Source organism: Sceloporus undulatus, chromosome 6 (assembly GCF_019175285.1).
Source record: "Sceloporus undulatus isolate JIND9_A2432 ecotype Alabama chromosome 6, SceUnd_v1.1, whole genome shotgun sequence".
NCBI lineage: Eukaryota > Metazoa > Chordata > Lepidosauria > Squamata > Phrynosomatidae > Sceloporus > Sceloporus undulatus.
The window spans coordinates 63,147,112-63,162,402 of record NC_056527.1 but is presented as its reverse complement, the minus strand read 5'-3'; the positions used below and the strand labels follow the sequence as shown (position 1 = coordinate 63,162,402).

Below are 15,291 nucleotides of genomic sequence, written 5' to 3'. Positions count from 1 at the left end.
AGATGTTCCTTTTTAAGTGTTACTTGTCCTCCCAAATATACTGTGGTATTTAAAAGAAAAAGTAATGAAAGTGATAATAAATTTTAAATGCAGCATAAAAGAGTTTACATAGATGTCAGTGTCATTAAGTTCATTGAGTCTTGTTGTTTGTTGTTGGTAACTACTCTCATGTTGACCCCAACCCATGGAGATTCTTTGGATGAGACATTGCCAAGTCCCTCTATCCTCCACTGCTCTGCTTAGATCCTACAAATCAAGGCCTGTGAACGATCTGATTGAGTCTATTCATCAATCTAGCTTGTGGTCTTTCTACTGCCATCTACCTTTCCTGTCATTATTGTCTTTTCTAATGAATCCTGCCTTCTCATGATGTGGCCAAAGTACAACAGCCCAATTTGATCATCTTGGCTTCCAAGGAGAGTCATTATTTTTGTTTTCTTTATGGCCATTATTTTTGTTTCCTTTATGTTCAGCATTAAACATGCCTTTGCACTTTTATCTTTGACCTTCCTTAATAATAGTTACAAGTCTGTGATATTTTCCACTAGTAGTTATACAAGTCAAAGACCGAATAAATTTTATTGCTATTGCTATTCAACTAGTAGTGTTGTGTTGTCTACATACCTTAGATTGTTGGTGTTCCTTCCTCCTATCTTCACTTCTCCCTAGTCTGCTCTTCTTACGATATTTTCTGCATATAAATTGAATATATAGGGTGATAAATGCAGCCTTGCCTGACCCCCTTGCCAATTGGGAAGCATTCTGTTTTTTCATATTCCATTCTGACAGTAGCCTCTTGCCCTGAATATAGATTTCTCTTTGGGACTATCAGATGGGGTGGCACTCCCATGACCTTAAGAGCCGTTGATTGAGTCTTACACCTAAATAAATGTGCATAAAATTGCTGCCTTAAAGATAAACATTGTGTGCCTTCCAATTGTTTCCAATTATGACACCATTAAGGTGACCCTATCACAGCTTTTTCTTACCATGATTTGTTCGGGGGGGGGGGGTTGCCTCTGCCTTCCTTTGAGGTTGAAAGAGTGTGACTTCCCTATGATCACCCAGTGAATGGCTGAGCAGAAATTCCATCAAATCTGTTCTTCAGAGTTGTAGTCCAGTACTCAAACCAATACACTACACTGGCACTCTAAAGCAAAACAGATGCTTTAAAAAGTCAGAGCTTCATTACTTAGGAGACTGAATGTGTGTGTATGTGAGAGAGAGTGATTTGAGCGAGAGAAGGAAGAGAGAGGTTATTATTTAAAGGGGATTTGCTTAAGTAAAGTTAATTCTATGTTCTAGACACCTCATTAATGACAAATTCTTGTTTCTTTGCTGAATTAATGGATTATTCTTGGTGCAGCCTTACAATACCTTTGAAAATTCCATTTCCTAAATATTCAAAAAAGTATAATTACTAGTTACTTTTTGCAGTAGCTTCTTTCATTAGTTTTCCAAAAATAGATTATAAACTGAGTCCAGTTTCATAGCCACTAGTTCATATGACTCTTTAGTTTCTATTAATATTTATTAATAATAGTTTTACTTCAGTTATTTTTTTATACTAAAACTAATTTGACTAACCTGAAGCATTTTGATGTCTGAAGCAGAGCAGAAAATGGCACCCCCAACCTATCCACATCAAGATTTATAATACTCAGAGCAAGTAAAGTTATTTTGGCTCAACTGTTGGGAAATCTGACAAATAACTGTTGTTCTTCATGGTCTCTATGCATCACACATACTGGTCTCACGCCTATGTAGAGCCACTGTTTGGAACCTTCTAGCTAGCAGAAATATTGGAGGTAGCTCCACTCTCTCTCCTTATTTCCCACACCCTGGCAGTCATTTCATCAGTTCTTCTTTGCATGCCATGACAGCAGCATGACGGACCCTCTCAGCTACTTCATTTTACCTACTCTGTTTAAGCCCTGAATGGGTCTATGGCCTTGTGGCCACTCTTCACATCTTACTCCTCTTACTCAAGGAAAATTGCCTTGTCTAACGGGTACACTGACTGCCTTCTTTGTTTGGGTGGCTCCCACAATGCAACCATCTGGGAGTTTTTATTCTGTTTTACTCACTAGGCAATGGGGTTGTGCACTTGCGTTCTCTCAATCGGAAATCTGTGTTTTTTACTACAAAGTAATCAGTTTCCAGATCACCCAGCTTTTTCACTGCCCTTGTGGTGTCAGCTCCTACCACTGGTATGATGCCTGCTACCTCTGTGTCAGCAGTACAGACTACAATACTTTCCTCAGTACCATTGATGATGTCCCCCACCATTCCTCATGCTGTGAAGGCTCACAAGGACAAAAAGCCTCATAAGGATGAGGACAAACAGAAAAAGGAGACATCAGCAGAGCTACCAATGGCCTCTGTCCCACCAGCCCCATTACTAATCCACTCTGAACTCTACAATCTTGAGTTTTCTCTGGCAGTTCAGCAAATTAATGAGGAGATTGATGTCATCAGCTCAGTTGTAGAGGGTGAGGCTTCTAGCAAGTCACCCATTCAGAGCACCTAGGGTCAACATTAGGGGAGGTAGTCCTTGACATCAGTGCTTAGACTTGTCTAAGTGGCTGAGGCCAATCCTTTATCTGAGGAAGGTGAATTCCTTCATAACTGTGTGTCAATTCCAAATGGTTACACTCACCAATATACTTCCCCTTCTATTAGGAGGGAGATTGGTTTGCCACTATCAACCTTTGGGACACTATTTCCACATCATGATACATCCAAATGATTGACAGTACCTCAGGTATGTGATCAATAACAACCTATTTTAGTTCAAAGTACTGCCTTTCAGCCTGTCAGGGTGTTTTATGAAGGTCATGGCCTTCATCTCAGTACATCTTCATCAATAGAGCATACTGCTCTTCCCTTACATTGATGGCTAGATGCTTTTTGCCAGCTCCAGATTCAAGTTTTAAGTTGTGGCTGAAACTGCACTCTGTCTTCTCTCTCATCTTGGATTGTGCATAAACTTAGACACAGCTTGTCTGACCACAACTCAGTACATCTGCTTCATAGGTGCCCATTTGTTCTCTTTGTTGGAAGGGTTAGAACATTTCCCCACAGACCTTTGCTAGATGTTTATTCAGATTATGATGTACTCCTACAAACTTGCGAATCACCCCCTGGACAACTGAATAAGAAGCCACTCCACCAGGGCCACAATTACATCTGTGGCCGCCTTGAGGAGCATTCCCCAACAGAACTATATTGGCCTGCTATCTGGGCTCAACCCCTCAGTGATCGTCCAGCATTTTCGCCTGGATACAAGCGCTCAGTCTAATGCGGCATTTGACAGAACTGTCCTAACTTTGATCTTTAACTGCTATGCTTCCCACCTTCTCAAGTGAGGAATGAAACAGATGACCACGAAGGAGCGGCCAGAGCCCACTCCAGCAGCGATTAGACAATGATTGGCTGGGGATTGTGTAGACTGCACAGCTCACTCTCAAAGCTGGCCATCGCCACAGTCTCAAAGTTGGCCACTGGCGGGTGGTTTTCCTGGCTGCTTCGAGCTGCCTTAAGTGGCCTCAGAGCGGCTTCCGGCTGATCCAGGGGTGTGCGTCATCTGCATGCCATGCCCCTGAAGCAGACAGAAAAGGCTCCTTTTGGCATCTGTGTTACAGGGCTGAGTGAGCTTGCTAATAAGCACCCATATGTTTGATACAGCGAAACCACAAAGCAAAAAGGTAGATGCATAAAGAAGAAAGGCTGTTTCTTGAAATCATCTGTGAATTTCCACCCTTCCTCTCTTCATTGGCACACCTGGTTCTATTGTTGATTGCTGCCACTGTCTTGAAGGAGTTGGAATTGTGGAAATGGCTGCCAGAGCATGCAAATTAAAGAGGGAAGGTGGAGCTACCACCAAAATTTCTACTAGCTAGATGGTTCCAAATAGTGCCTTGACAAAGGTGTGGGGCCCATATGTGTGAATGCACAGATGACTACTCAAGGAACATAAGTTACAGCTATGCCACCTGTCTTTCCCATCTTTAGCAGCAGATTTGTTTACTTACTTACTGACACTTTCTCAAAACACTGGGACTCAAGATAGATGGTTTAAAAGTTTAAAAAGGTTACAGTAGAAGTACAATGATAACAAATGGTACAGTTAACAACTTACTGTCCTGTTATGACACCCTGAGTCTACTGGGAAAAGGGGCGGATCGGGGCCTCAGCGGCTGCCGTTCATAGTGCTTCCAAGGAACTGTGATATGAAGGGAGTTCAGACTTCTTTTAATTGGGAATACTTTGATCTTCTGGCCAAGTGTTTTGGGTTCGGGCTTTTCTTTCCATTTGCTTTGGATAACTGGTCATAGAGCTTATCACAAAATGCAGATGCAGAGCTTATCATGAAGCACAGCTCTCCATGGGAAATTGTTTGAAATTATTTCCTAGACCTAGATTTCTATTAAAGTGCATCATCTGGAAGCAATTCAGTTAACAAGAACAGCAAACCCTCTGTCAGTTTAACACATTGTGTTATGGGCTTTCCATATTCACTGTATCTTTAAAATGCCAAGAAATTGCAGCTGTGAAGGGCAGCACCCTGAAGAAACACATTACTCAAGCAATGTGGATATGTGACGGTATCCTATACTAAGGATAGGATGCTACTTTGGAACTGGATGACTGCCAGAGTAGTGGACGTAACCTAATCCCAGGCTTATTTGTCCACTATAATTGACATATGGAATTTATGCAACTGTAGTTACACTCCATGTTACATGTACAGAGCTGGCAATATTACTTATGGAACAGATAATGGCATACCTTTTCTTTTAACTGTTTGGATGTTTTATTTCAGATTGTCCTAGAGAACAGCAGCCGAGAAGACAAGCATGAATGTCCATTTGGTCGGAGTAGTATTGAATTAACAAAGATGCTGTGTGATATCCTGAAAGTGGGAGAATTACGTAAGTCTGTTAGTGCATTATCTAAGTAAGCATTTTGTGGTTTTCCTATGGAGTGTATCAGTGTTGCAAAATAACATTTTCTGGTGGCGTTTTACTGTGTAAATAGTGGATTGAATGAGACACAAAGTTTCACAAAGAATTTACCTTTCATGCTGCAATGCAATTTTGCATACTGAAGCAGCATGGCTTGAGATATTGCAGCTGATTGCTAAATGATGACGGAAAAATATAGAATGAGTCTTTGCAGCTTCTAGTCTCTCCAGGTAATTAACAAGACAAAGAACTTTGATGTAACAACTTCATGCATCACCCACTGTTATTATAATTCAGTCTGTGACAGTCTTGCCAGCATGGTAGCTCTAAACCTGAGCCCCAACAGTGATGATAAAACAATGTGCCACTGGATGTACTAGCCGAACATAGACTCAAAAGCTGGTTCTGGATTGCAGAAAAATAGTAGTGTGTGCATTCTTTGCAGATGAAAAGGGTGTGTATGCAAAAAGACCTGGTATAGCCTCCTTGGGTCAGATGTTTTCTGTAATTTAGAGCACATGGTGAATTCCCTTATGCAGCATTAAATGATCTAAATGTTAAAGTGCAAAAATCATGAATCAGCTTTCAAAAATAAAAAATAAGCAAACAAGAATCTATTATTATTAGTTGCCTTCAAGTTGACCTCCACTCATGGCTACCCTGTGAATGATACTTCTCCAAGCCCCCTTATCCTCTACCTCTCTGCTCAGACCCTGTAGGGTCAGGCCCATGGTCTCGCTTATTGAATTGATCCATCTGGCATGTGGTCTTCCTCTCTTTCTATTGCTTTCTACCTTCCCTATCCACGTTGTATTTTCTAATAATAATAATAGTAATAATAATAATAGCAATTTATTTATATCCCATCTCTCCTTACGGATCAAGGCAAGTTACAATACATTTTAATAACGAGTCATGCCTTCGCACAATGTGGCTGTGACAGCATCAATTTCGTCATCTTAGCTTCCAGGGAGAGTTCAGACTTTATTTGTTCGAGGACCCAATTGTTTGTCTTTTTGGCTGTCCACAGTATACTCAGCACTTTTCTCCAGCACCACATCTCAAATGAATTAATTGTCTTTGTATCTGGTTTCTTCACTGTCCAGCTCTCACAACCGTGCATGTTAATGAGGAATACAATGGCGTGAACAATTCCATCTTTAGTGTTCAGCTGTATATCTTTACTCTTTAGGATTTTGTCTAGTTCTTTCATAGCTGACCTTCCCATTCCTAAATTTCTTCTGATTTCTTGACTTCAGTCTCCATTATGATCAATGTTTGATACAAAATAGGGGAAATCTTTAACTATTTTGATTTCGTCATTATCTGGTTGAATTTATGTAGCTCCTCCATGGTCATTATTTTTTGTCTTCTTTATGTTTAACTTTAGGCCTGCCTCTGCGCTTTCTTCTTTGACTTTAGTGATTGTTCCAAGTAGTGGTGTCACTAGGCACATGGTGTGTGTGTGTGTGTGTGTGCGCGCGCGCAGCCCAAACTGGTGAAACCCCAGAAGGAGGGAGAACACCCAGTCAGGCCCTCTCCCCATGCACTGTGTCCCATTTGCCAGCTCTGCACTTCCCCCACACAGACTATCCCTGCATGCCATCCCTTCATTTTCTTCATCAGGACAAGGACAGGGTGGCACAGTTGGAGGAAGTGCACACTGCCCCTGGAAGCCACACCCTGAAAGCCCTGTCCCTGAAGCTCCACGCCCTGGAAGCCTCTTGTCCTAAGTATAGATTCCTCATCAAGACTATCAGATGTAGTGGCACTCCCATTTCTTTGAGATCATTCCATAGCTTTTTGTGATCTATGCAGACAAAGGCCTTACTATCATCTATAAATCACATGCTGATTTTTTTCCCAGGAATTCTTTGGCTCACTCCATAATTCATTGTATGCTTGTGATATGGTCCCTAGTGCCTCTTCTTTTCATGAACCCTACTCAGACATCTGTCAATTCTCTCTCCATATAATATTGCAGTCTATGCTGCAGATTTTTTAGCTAAATTTTGCTTGTGTTGGAAATTAATGCTATGGTTCTGTAATTGCTGTAGTCTTTTGTGTCCCCTTTTTTGTGCATGGGAATGTATATTGATCGTCCCCAATCTGTGGCCACTTTTTTGTTTTCCACATTTGCTGGCATATTTTGGTTAACACTGGAATTTAATCTGTTTGAGTGGTGTGAAGCAGTTTTACTGGGATATAGTCTGTTCCTGGTTTTTTTTATTCTTCCAGTTTCTCTGAGTGCCTCTTCCACTTCACTTTCCAGAATTTGGGTTCATCTTCATATGGTACAATTCAACATACATGATTAAAAGTACACTGGGTAGGCCTGCCAGAAGAGATGTATCTATAATGCAGTTTTAAAAGCAGTCAGCATTTTTAGCAGTCGTATCTCCTCCGGCAGGTCATTGCACAACCTTGGGGCAGTCAACGAAAACGTCCTCTGGTAGTGCTGCTTTGGATGTTCTTTACTTTGTTGGGTATTTCTGCTGCTTGGATGGCATCTTTTTAGTGTTCTTCTGTGCCCTCGTTTAATTCTCTGTTTGTGATTATCCCCTGTGCCTCCCTTTTTGCTCTCTGTTTGTGTTGTGGTCCTATCCTTTGTTCCATTCTGTGCTGTTTCAGCATAGGGTTTTCATGGTGAGAAGTTACCCATTAGAAGCCCCACCTCCTTAGACCATGTGCTCATGGAGAACACAGGGTCACAAAAAAACCAAAACCACACACAACCCTTAAAAAGCTGTCAGTCAAGGATGCCTCCTCCCCCAGACACAGCTCACCTTCTGCAGTCTTTTCAGAGGCTGTGCTGGAGTTACTATGGCTGCAGTTGTATAGATCTGTTGGCTGCTAGCTTTGCCCTCCAAGCAATTCGAGTATCTGTTAAGAAAATGCATTTGATTCCAAACTTATTGTGTAAGATTAATTGTATCAAAAACTGTAAGATGCTTTAAAAAAACAGTTATCATTATTCCTGTCTTTTTTATGAATACTATATTTGACAGGGTAGATTAAAAAAGTAGACAGAATGTGTGAGCTTCAGGTGTGCTCATACTGTTGCTGCATTGACTTGCTGGGCAGAAAAGTCATCTCTTGCTGCTAGGTTCCTAAAAGGCATTTGTGGTGCTTGGCCTAAGAATGTAGAATGTTTCTGGAGATGTAATCATTTTTAAGCAGAGCACTTCCACTAAGTGCAAGGAGTAAGTTATACCTGAACTGTTTTCATTTATAACCAAGTCCAAAGGAAGAATCTTTGATATGCAATATTTTACAATTCAGCTTTTCTTTTCAATTTTTTAGTGATTGTTTGGGTTTTTGGAACAAACGGGGAGTGCATGGTGCTGCTACCACAAGGATTTCTTTTTATTTATTTTGGTTTGGGGGAAGGGGTTCTTTGCAAACAAACTATATTACTTCTTTAAAAAATGTTGTTTCAACATATGAGCTCCCGTGTACCACAAATAAAGAATACATCTGATTTGTTATGCTGAGACTTGCAAACCTGAGCTGTTACTTTAGGAGAACATACAGAATGAATCCTTCAATTAACAGTAAAGGCTATATTGCTCAATAAAATATGTAGTGCTAAAATCATCAGTCACAGTCTAAACCAAAGTTATATCTGACAGTTCATGTGCTTAATATTTCAAAATATGTATTAATGCTCTCATGGTTCTTTCTGCTTCCTGCACTTGCACTGGAATATATTTTCAAAAACACTCTGAGATATATAATTTAATAGATATGATGAATTGATTCCTTCTTGTGTAATAGTTAACTGGTCAAAACTCTCCTAAAGCGCAAAGTTGATATATTCTTAGATTCATTTGTGTGTTACATTCTTACAACTTGTGAGTTCCTTTTAGATGGATATGTACAAATATGACTGGCAGAACAGAGAAGTCTAGGGGGAAATGCATCAAAGTATAGCTCAATTTTATTAAGAACAGCATAAAAGAATGGGTTATATGTAAAAGGGGTGGGTTAAAACTATTGCCAAACTATTAGGCAGACAGGGATCCTGCACAATCTTCTAGTAAGATTTAGAAGTTGTATGTAACATATATGTGATATTGTTAATCAGTTACTGGGGTAACTAAGTTTATGTAATAGAAAGCTAGAACAGTATTCTTTCTTTCTTTCTTTCTTTTTTGTTGTCAGTGGTGTAATTGGCTACTTTCCAGAGTAAAATTGCAGGGATTCTGCCTATTGATTTTATGTTAGGGTATGTTCTGACTCAGTCTGAGCAATAGGAGGGAGAGAAGGAAAAATCACCTGGATGGCCACCTTACCTATATAACTCCTGAACATTTTTTTCAGATGTAACAATACAGAGACTCCTTGAGAAATCCAGTCTCATCTGCCTACGAAAAGATAAGATTATTAGCTCCCTCGGAATTCCCCCTGTTACCTCCACAGTCCATACCAATACCAGGTGGCTGTCTACATACATGTCCCGATTGTGTTGTCTGGCACCACTGCTGCTGCTTCACTTCACTCCCTCTGGGGTAAGAAACAAGGAGACTAGTGGCATGGCTGGCCACCTTGTGTGACTCACACCAGTTGTGGTGGCGGTGGGCAACACAGCAGGGAAGTGTGTGTAGACAGCCGCCTGGCATTGCTAAAGAGTGCTCTGGGTTTTCATGCAAAATCTAGAGCAAAAGGTGAGTTAGAGTGGACCCTTTGTATCTGCTGGAGTTTGGTTCCAGGACCGCCTGGATAACAAAAATCCATGGATGCTCAAGTCCCATTAAATGCAGTGGCATGGTAAAATGGTGTCCTTTACATAAAATGGCAAAATTGAGGTTTGCTATTTGGAATTCATATATAGTTGTTAATATTTTTAAGCCATGAATGGTTGAATCTATGGATAAAAAACTATGGATACAGAGGGATGATTGTATTTCAAACCAGTTTAAAGGAGGGTTAAGGTGTATTCAATGCAGAACTGGCCTTACATAATGAAAACAGTCTGCACTTGAATTAGGTATTCACCCCTGTGTTGTGAAGACAGGTTGCAATGAAGACTGGGAGAAATGACTTTATTTGGTTCATTTAGACATGCTCTTAGTTTTAATTGGTATTGTTAAGATTCAAAAGAAATTTAAACCAAAAATCAATTTATTCGTCCCAACTAGAGTATAGACATGGACTGTCTGGAACTTGCTTAACTGTTCATTTACCAAGTTCTCATTAATTCAATAGGTCTTACTCTAGTTGAGCCTAACTACTGGTTGTGTCCTAAGTATTTTATTTAGGGTAGCTTTAAAAATTCAGCTTAAATAAAGGGTCCACTTTTTAATTAAAAAAACACATTAATTTTTACACAGTCTGCCACCATTTGCAGGATTTTAAGATCATTTAAGACAGATCTCCTAAATAAGGATTTTGACTTGTGATAGAGGATTAAGATTGTGTTAGAGGATTAAGCTACTTAAACTACAGCCCGTTACAGACGGGCCTCTAAGTACGTGCTGAGCACGTACTAGAGTTAGGAAGCGGTGATGCCTCCGCACACCCCCAACCCTAGTACGTGCTCAGTATGTATAAAATGGCGGCGGCCGTTCCACACGGCCGCCGCCCTGACTACGTCACGACCGCGCCGCCTCCAAACAAGGCGGTGCGGTTGTGATGTAGTGGGGCCGCGCGAGGGCGCCTAGTGCGCCCTTTCCGCGGCCCCAGAAGGAGCTCCGTTTCGGAGCTCCTTCCAGCTTTGCATCGCTGGGCGCAGCCTTTAGATGACAGCGCCAGCGACGCAGAGGAGAAAGGGACCAAGCAGCCCCTTTCTCCTCCTCCCCGCCATCGCCGGGTGTCCTTGGGGCTTGAAGCCCCAAGGACACCCCTTTCCAGGCTGCGGGGAAGCGGCCTTTTGCCACTTCCTCATGGAAAGCGTCGGCCTTGGGGGCTGCCGTTGTGGCAGCTGAGGCCCCGATACACCAGGGAAAGGAGCGCCTACAGTCCGCCCCAAAGGGGCAGTCTGTAACGCGCCTATCTCTACATTTATCCCATCCTCACTACATAAATTTGTAATGTCCTGCCCCCAAAGACATGAGATCAGCCAAAAGACCAGTACCTTTAGGGAAATTTGTTTACAGATAAGGAACTATTCACCACATGTGAATTTCTTATCTCGGTCATCTACTGCTCATTATGGACCCTAACAGTATACATTGCTGCTTAGCATCACTATTGTTTAGCTCAGGGTTCTTGAAAATATTATGGAAAAATTATACCCTCAGTACATACATCTCTTGTGGCTAGGATAAAAGCATATTCATTGACTGTAACTAAGGGACTGAAGAAATATAGTCTTTAGCAGGTTTTTTGTTTGTTTGTTTGAAACAAAATGGTTCTGTGTAATATAAAAGTGCTTTTGGAATTGTCCAGTTCAAAGCTATTGATGGAGCATCTTTTGATGTGCGCATTTACGAAATGTGAATTGTAAATTTTCTTGGCCTGGCACATAGAACCAGTTCTGCAGTTCTTTGGATCCTATCCTAACTGCTTGTGTCTGCTTGAGAGATTACTCGATATAGAAGGACAGATAGAGACTGCTGCCTTTCCGGGGCGCATCCTAATCAACAGATCAATTTCTATGCTGTCACCTGCTTCATACTTGTTCCAAATTACATTACCTAAATTTAGAAGAGCTTTCTCTTTAGCCCGCTTTAACGCCCTCCCTTCAGCGGTTCTAGAAGGAAGATACAAGAAAACTCCTTTCAAAGCACGGCTTTGCCCTTGCAATAACTGTGATATTGAAACCCTTGAACATACTTTCCTGTATTGTCTATTCTTTAAAGATATCCGGTCTCAACTGATCATCCCACTTTTAGAAAAATTCCCAGGAAGCTCAGACACTGTACTTGTTTGTAATCTCTTGAACAGTCAGTCGCCTAGTGTTGTATATACAGTGGCTAAATTTTGCCACATTGTATATAAAATACGCCCCATCATGACGAGATAAAACCTCGAAGGCTAATAGAAAGTGTTACTCACACAGGCCAAAATCTGGAAATTATCAGAGCTAGAAACATATTGTACTACTCAACCCTCGCTGCTTTAGCTGCATGTATACTCATTCATTTTTTTTATTTTTTATTCTTAATTCTGTTTTTAATGTTTTATTATATAAGTAGCAATGTACAAATAATACAATTACATTCTGTTTTTGTATTGCTGCAATTGCACTCTGTACTATATTGCTGGTCAATGACCGAATAAAATTTTAAGTAAGCTTGTGTCTGCTTGACACAATCAGAGTGCTGAAAAAGTCAACAAATGCAATAGGAAAGAACTGGAGAGTTGCTGAAGTCGTCTTTGGGGGGAAAAATCTTTTGAGTGAGCTTGACATTTCCCTTCATGGTTAACATTTATCAGTTGTTCATTTGGCAACAAAGCTTAGCTTTGAAATATTAGAAAATTTAATAGGGCACATACTGCTATTTTTCTTTGCCAACAAATCCTCTTTGCTTCTGCCCACCAAAATTATACAAATGACTAATCGGAAGAGCTAGAACTGCACAGGGAAACCACCCTGCAATTAGGGCATGATGCTTAACTATTGGACCCTGATGTTTCAGTCCACTTTGAAGTCTCATCTATCACTTTCTTTTCTGCCTAAACATTTTTGCTAATGAATGGCTTAAGAAAATGAGCTTCTACCAATTAAACTTTGCTTGCCCTTCCCAAGGATCTATAGATAAACGTAAGCCAGTTGGCATAGTATCAGTACTGCTGGCATAGTAAAACTGAGGTCAGTGTGGCATTTTGTTGAACTGTATTTTGCTTTGGCTCTAAATTATGGCAAAGTGGAAATGACCTAAAAGGCCATCTGTTTCTGGAATTCAAGGCATATGAATTTAGTGTTTACTGAATAAGTAGGAGAATTGTTCCAGGTAGTGCTGAAACCATGTAACTCAATATGATTAAGTTTAAGGGCATTAACTGTACGTGTAAGTGGGAAAAGCCAAAGGTCCGTACTATTTGTTTGATACATGCTCTTGCCAAAGTGCATGTATGTGTTGCTTTATGAACTGTGTTCCATCATGCATGCTGCTGCTCCTCTGCACACTTAAGGTGACATCTAGATGTTTCATACTACATCCATACTTCTGATAATGTGTATTCCTCACATATCAGGTCTTAGTGGCTGAATGTGCTGAAAATGTGAAGCTGGGATACACGTATATGTTGTCATTCCCACCTATTCACTAGATATTCAAACAGGTTGAAGGCCACAGGGGCAAAACTGCTCATGTTTAGAAGAGGGAGGGCTGGGACATCCAACTGTAGTTAAGTACCAAGTACCATCAAGGCAACCACATTCGCTCATAGAAGCTGATCTTCTGTGCCCCCTATTTTCCTAAGGTTGACTCTTTCCAGGTCAGCTTCCACCAGTCTTTCTTATGCCTATAGTCAGCATCCCAACAGCAGAAACTGAAAGGAATATTGTATGGAAAGTTCTTTCACTTCATGCCGCTGCCTACATATTATTTAGTCAGAATTTGGAGATGTGCAGAGTAGATTATGTTTAATGGCCAACATCAAATATGGCAAGAATTCTATTAGAAAAAAAATATTTCTATGTTCAGAGTTAATTAGAGGTTTCTGGAGGAAAAAATCTGACATCAGCCCCATGAATCCAGTGGAAATTCTTTTCTCATGTAAAAGAAGTGGAGGAGGACTGAATCATAACATGGGAGTTTTATTAACAGGACAATCTTCCCCCTAAGAAGCAGTTTCACTACTTTTTCAAGTTGTGTTAAATAATCCTGTTAATTATTTTATTTTATTTTTGGTTATTTAACTTGCTTTAGTTAAACCCCTAGCCTTGGGGTAGCAATAGGAAGAATTAAATTGAAAATTGGAAAAGTGGGGAAAGACTCCCCCCGCTTGTATGGAAGTAGTAGTGGAAGCAACAACGTAGTGGGACTGCAACAAAAATGGACACAAAAACCTATTTCCCTTCAGATCAGTCACAAAGTAGTCGTATCAGTTCTCAGGGATTGTAACAGACTTTTAGCCCCTTCTATTTATCTTCAGTGCAGTTTTCAGATGTTTAAAATTTGTCTGGCTAATTACTAATTACTAAGCAAGGTCAAGGTAGAAAGTGCTAAAGTGTACTTACTGATTAACATAAAGAAAACAAAAAATAATGACCATAGAAGATCTACATAAATTCAACCTAGATAATAGTTAAAGATTTCCCATACCTTGGATTAAGCGTAGATTACAACAGAGACTGGAGTCAAGAAATTTGAAGAAGACTAAGAATGGGAAGGACAGTGTAATAATATACAACTGAGCGTTAGAGTTAGAATCGTCCAAGCCATTATATTTCCCATCACCATGCATGGAAGTGAGAGCTGGACAGTCAAGAAAGCTGAGAGAAAGAAAGTGAATTCATTTGAGATGGGGTGCTGGAGAATAGTGCTGAGGATACTTTGGACAGGCAGAAAGACAGACAGATGGGTCCTTGGTCAGATCAAGCTTGAATTATCTCTGGAAGCCAAGATGATGAATGATGCTTTCTTACTTTGGCCACATCATGAGAAGACACGACTTGTTAAAAGAGACAATAAGGCTAGGGAAGGTAGAAGGCAGCGGAAAGAGAGAAAGACTGCATGCATGCCAGATGGATAAACTCAGGCCTGTTACAGACTGCCCAAATAAAACTGCTTCGAGTCTCTTTGGAGGTATGCTATTTAAATGATGCATGAGTCCTAAGAGTCCGGAGGTCACGCCAAAGCCACACTCCATTCCTAAGCAGTGGAGTGCAGCTTTGGTGCAGCTTCCAGATTCTTAGGACCCATGCATCATTTAAATAGCATACCTCCAAAGAGACCTGAAGCAGCTTTATTTTGGCAGTCTGTAACAGGCCTCAGTGACGGAAGCCTGAATTTGCAGGGCCTACACAGAGTAGTGGAAAACAGGAGGTCTTGGAGGTGTCTCATCTACAGGGTCACCATGTGGGAGAGGGGCAACTTGAGGGCAATTTAAAACAACATTCTTTTGAATGATTAAAAGCATTTAATGCACAGCATTGGTAACGCACACACATGCCTCTAAAGAAACCCATTCCTATTCTGCTGTGAAATTAAAACTATTCTATCAGCTAGAATAGAATGGTCTAAACAAAAGCAGAGCCTTTGAGTACCTCACCTTATGTGAAATATAGAACATCAGTAGTGCTTTTGCTCCCTAGTTGATATAACAGCTCTGTATAATTATCCCTAAAGGCCATTTCACTTAATATATTCAACACTATAAAAATGTATATAATGTTTTCAACTGCTTATTAATATGCAAATATTAGACCTAA

At 40.5% G+C, this 15,291-nt stretch overlaps 1 protein-coding gene across 5 annotated transcripts in view; it reads left to right on the top strand.

Moving 5' to 3' along the window:
- ELMO1 (engulfment and cell motility 1) overlaps nt 1-15,291 on the top strand; it is a 376,239-nt gene that overhangs the window by 189,319 nt on the left and 171,629 nt on the right. For all 5 annotated transcript variants that reach the window (XM_042475479.1, XM_042475477.1, XM_042475480.1 and 2 more), the window contains one exon: nt 4,826-4,934. In XM_042475479.1, the coding sequence (XP_042331413.1) occupies nt 4,826-4,934 (109 nt within the window). The remainder of the gene's footprint in view (nt 1-4,825; nt 4,935-15,291) is intronic.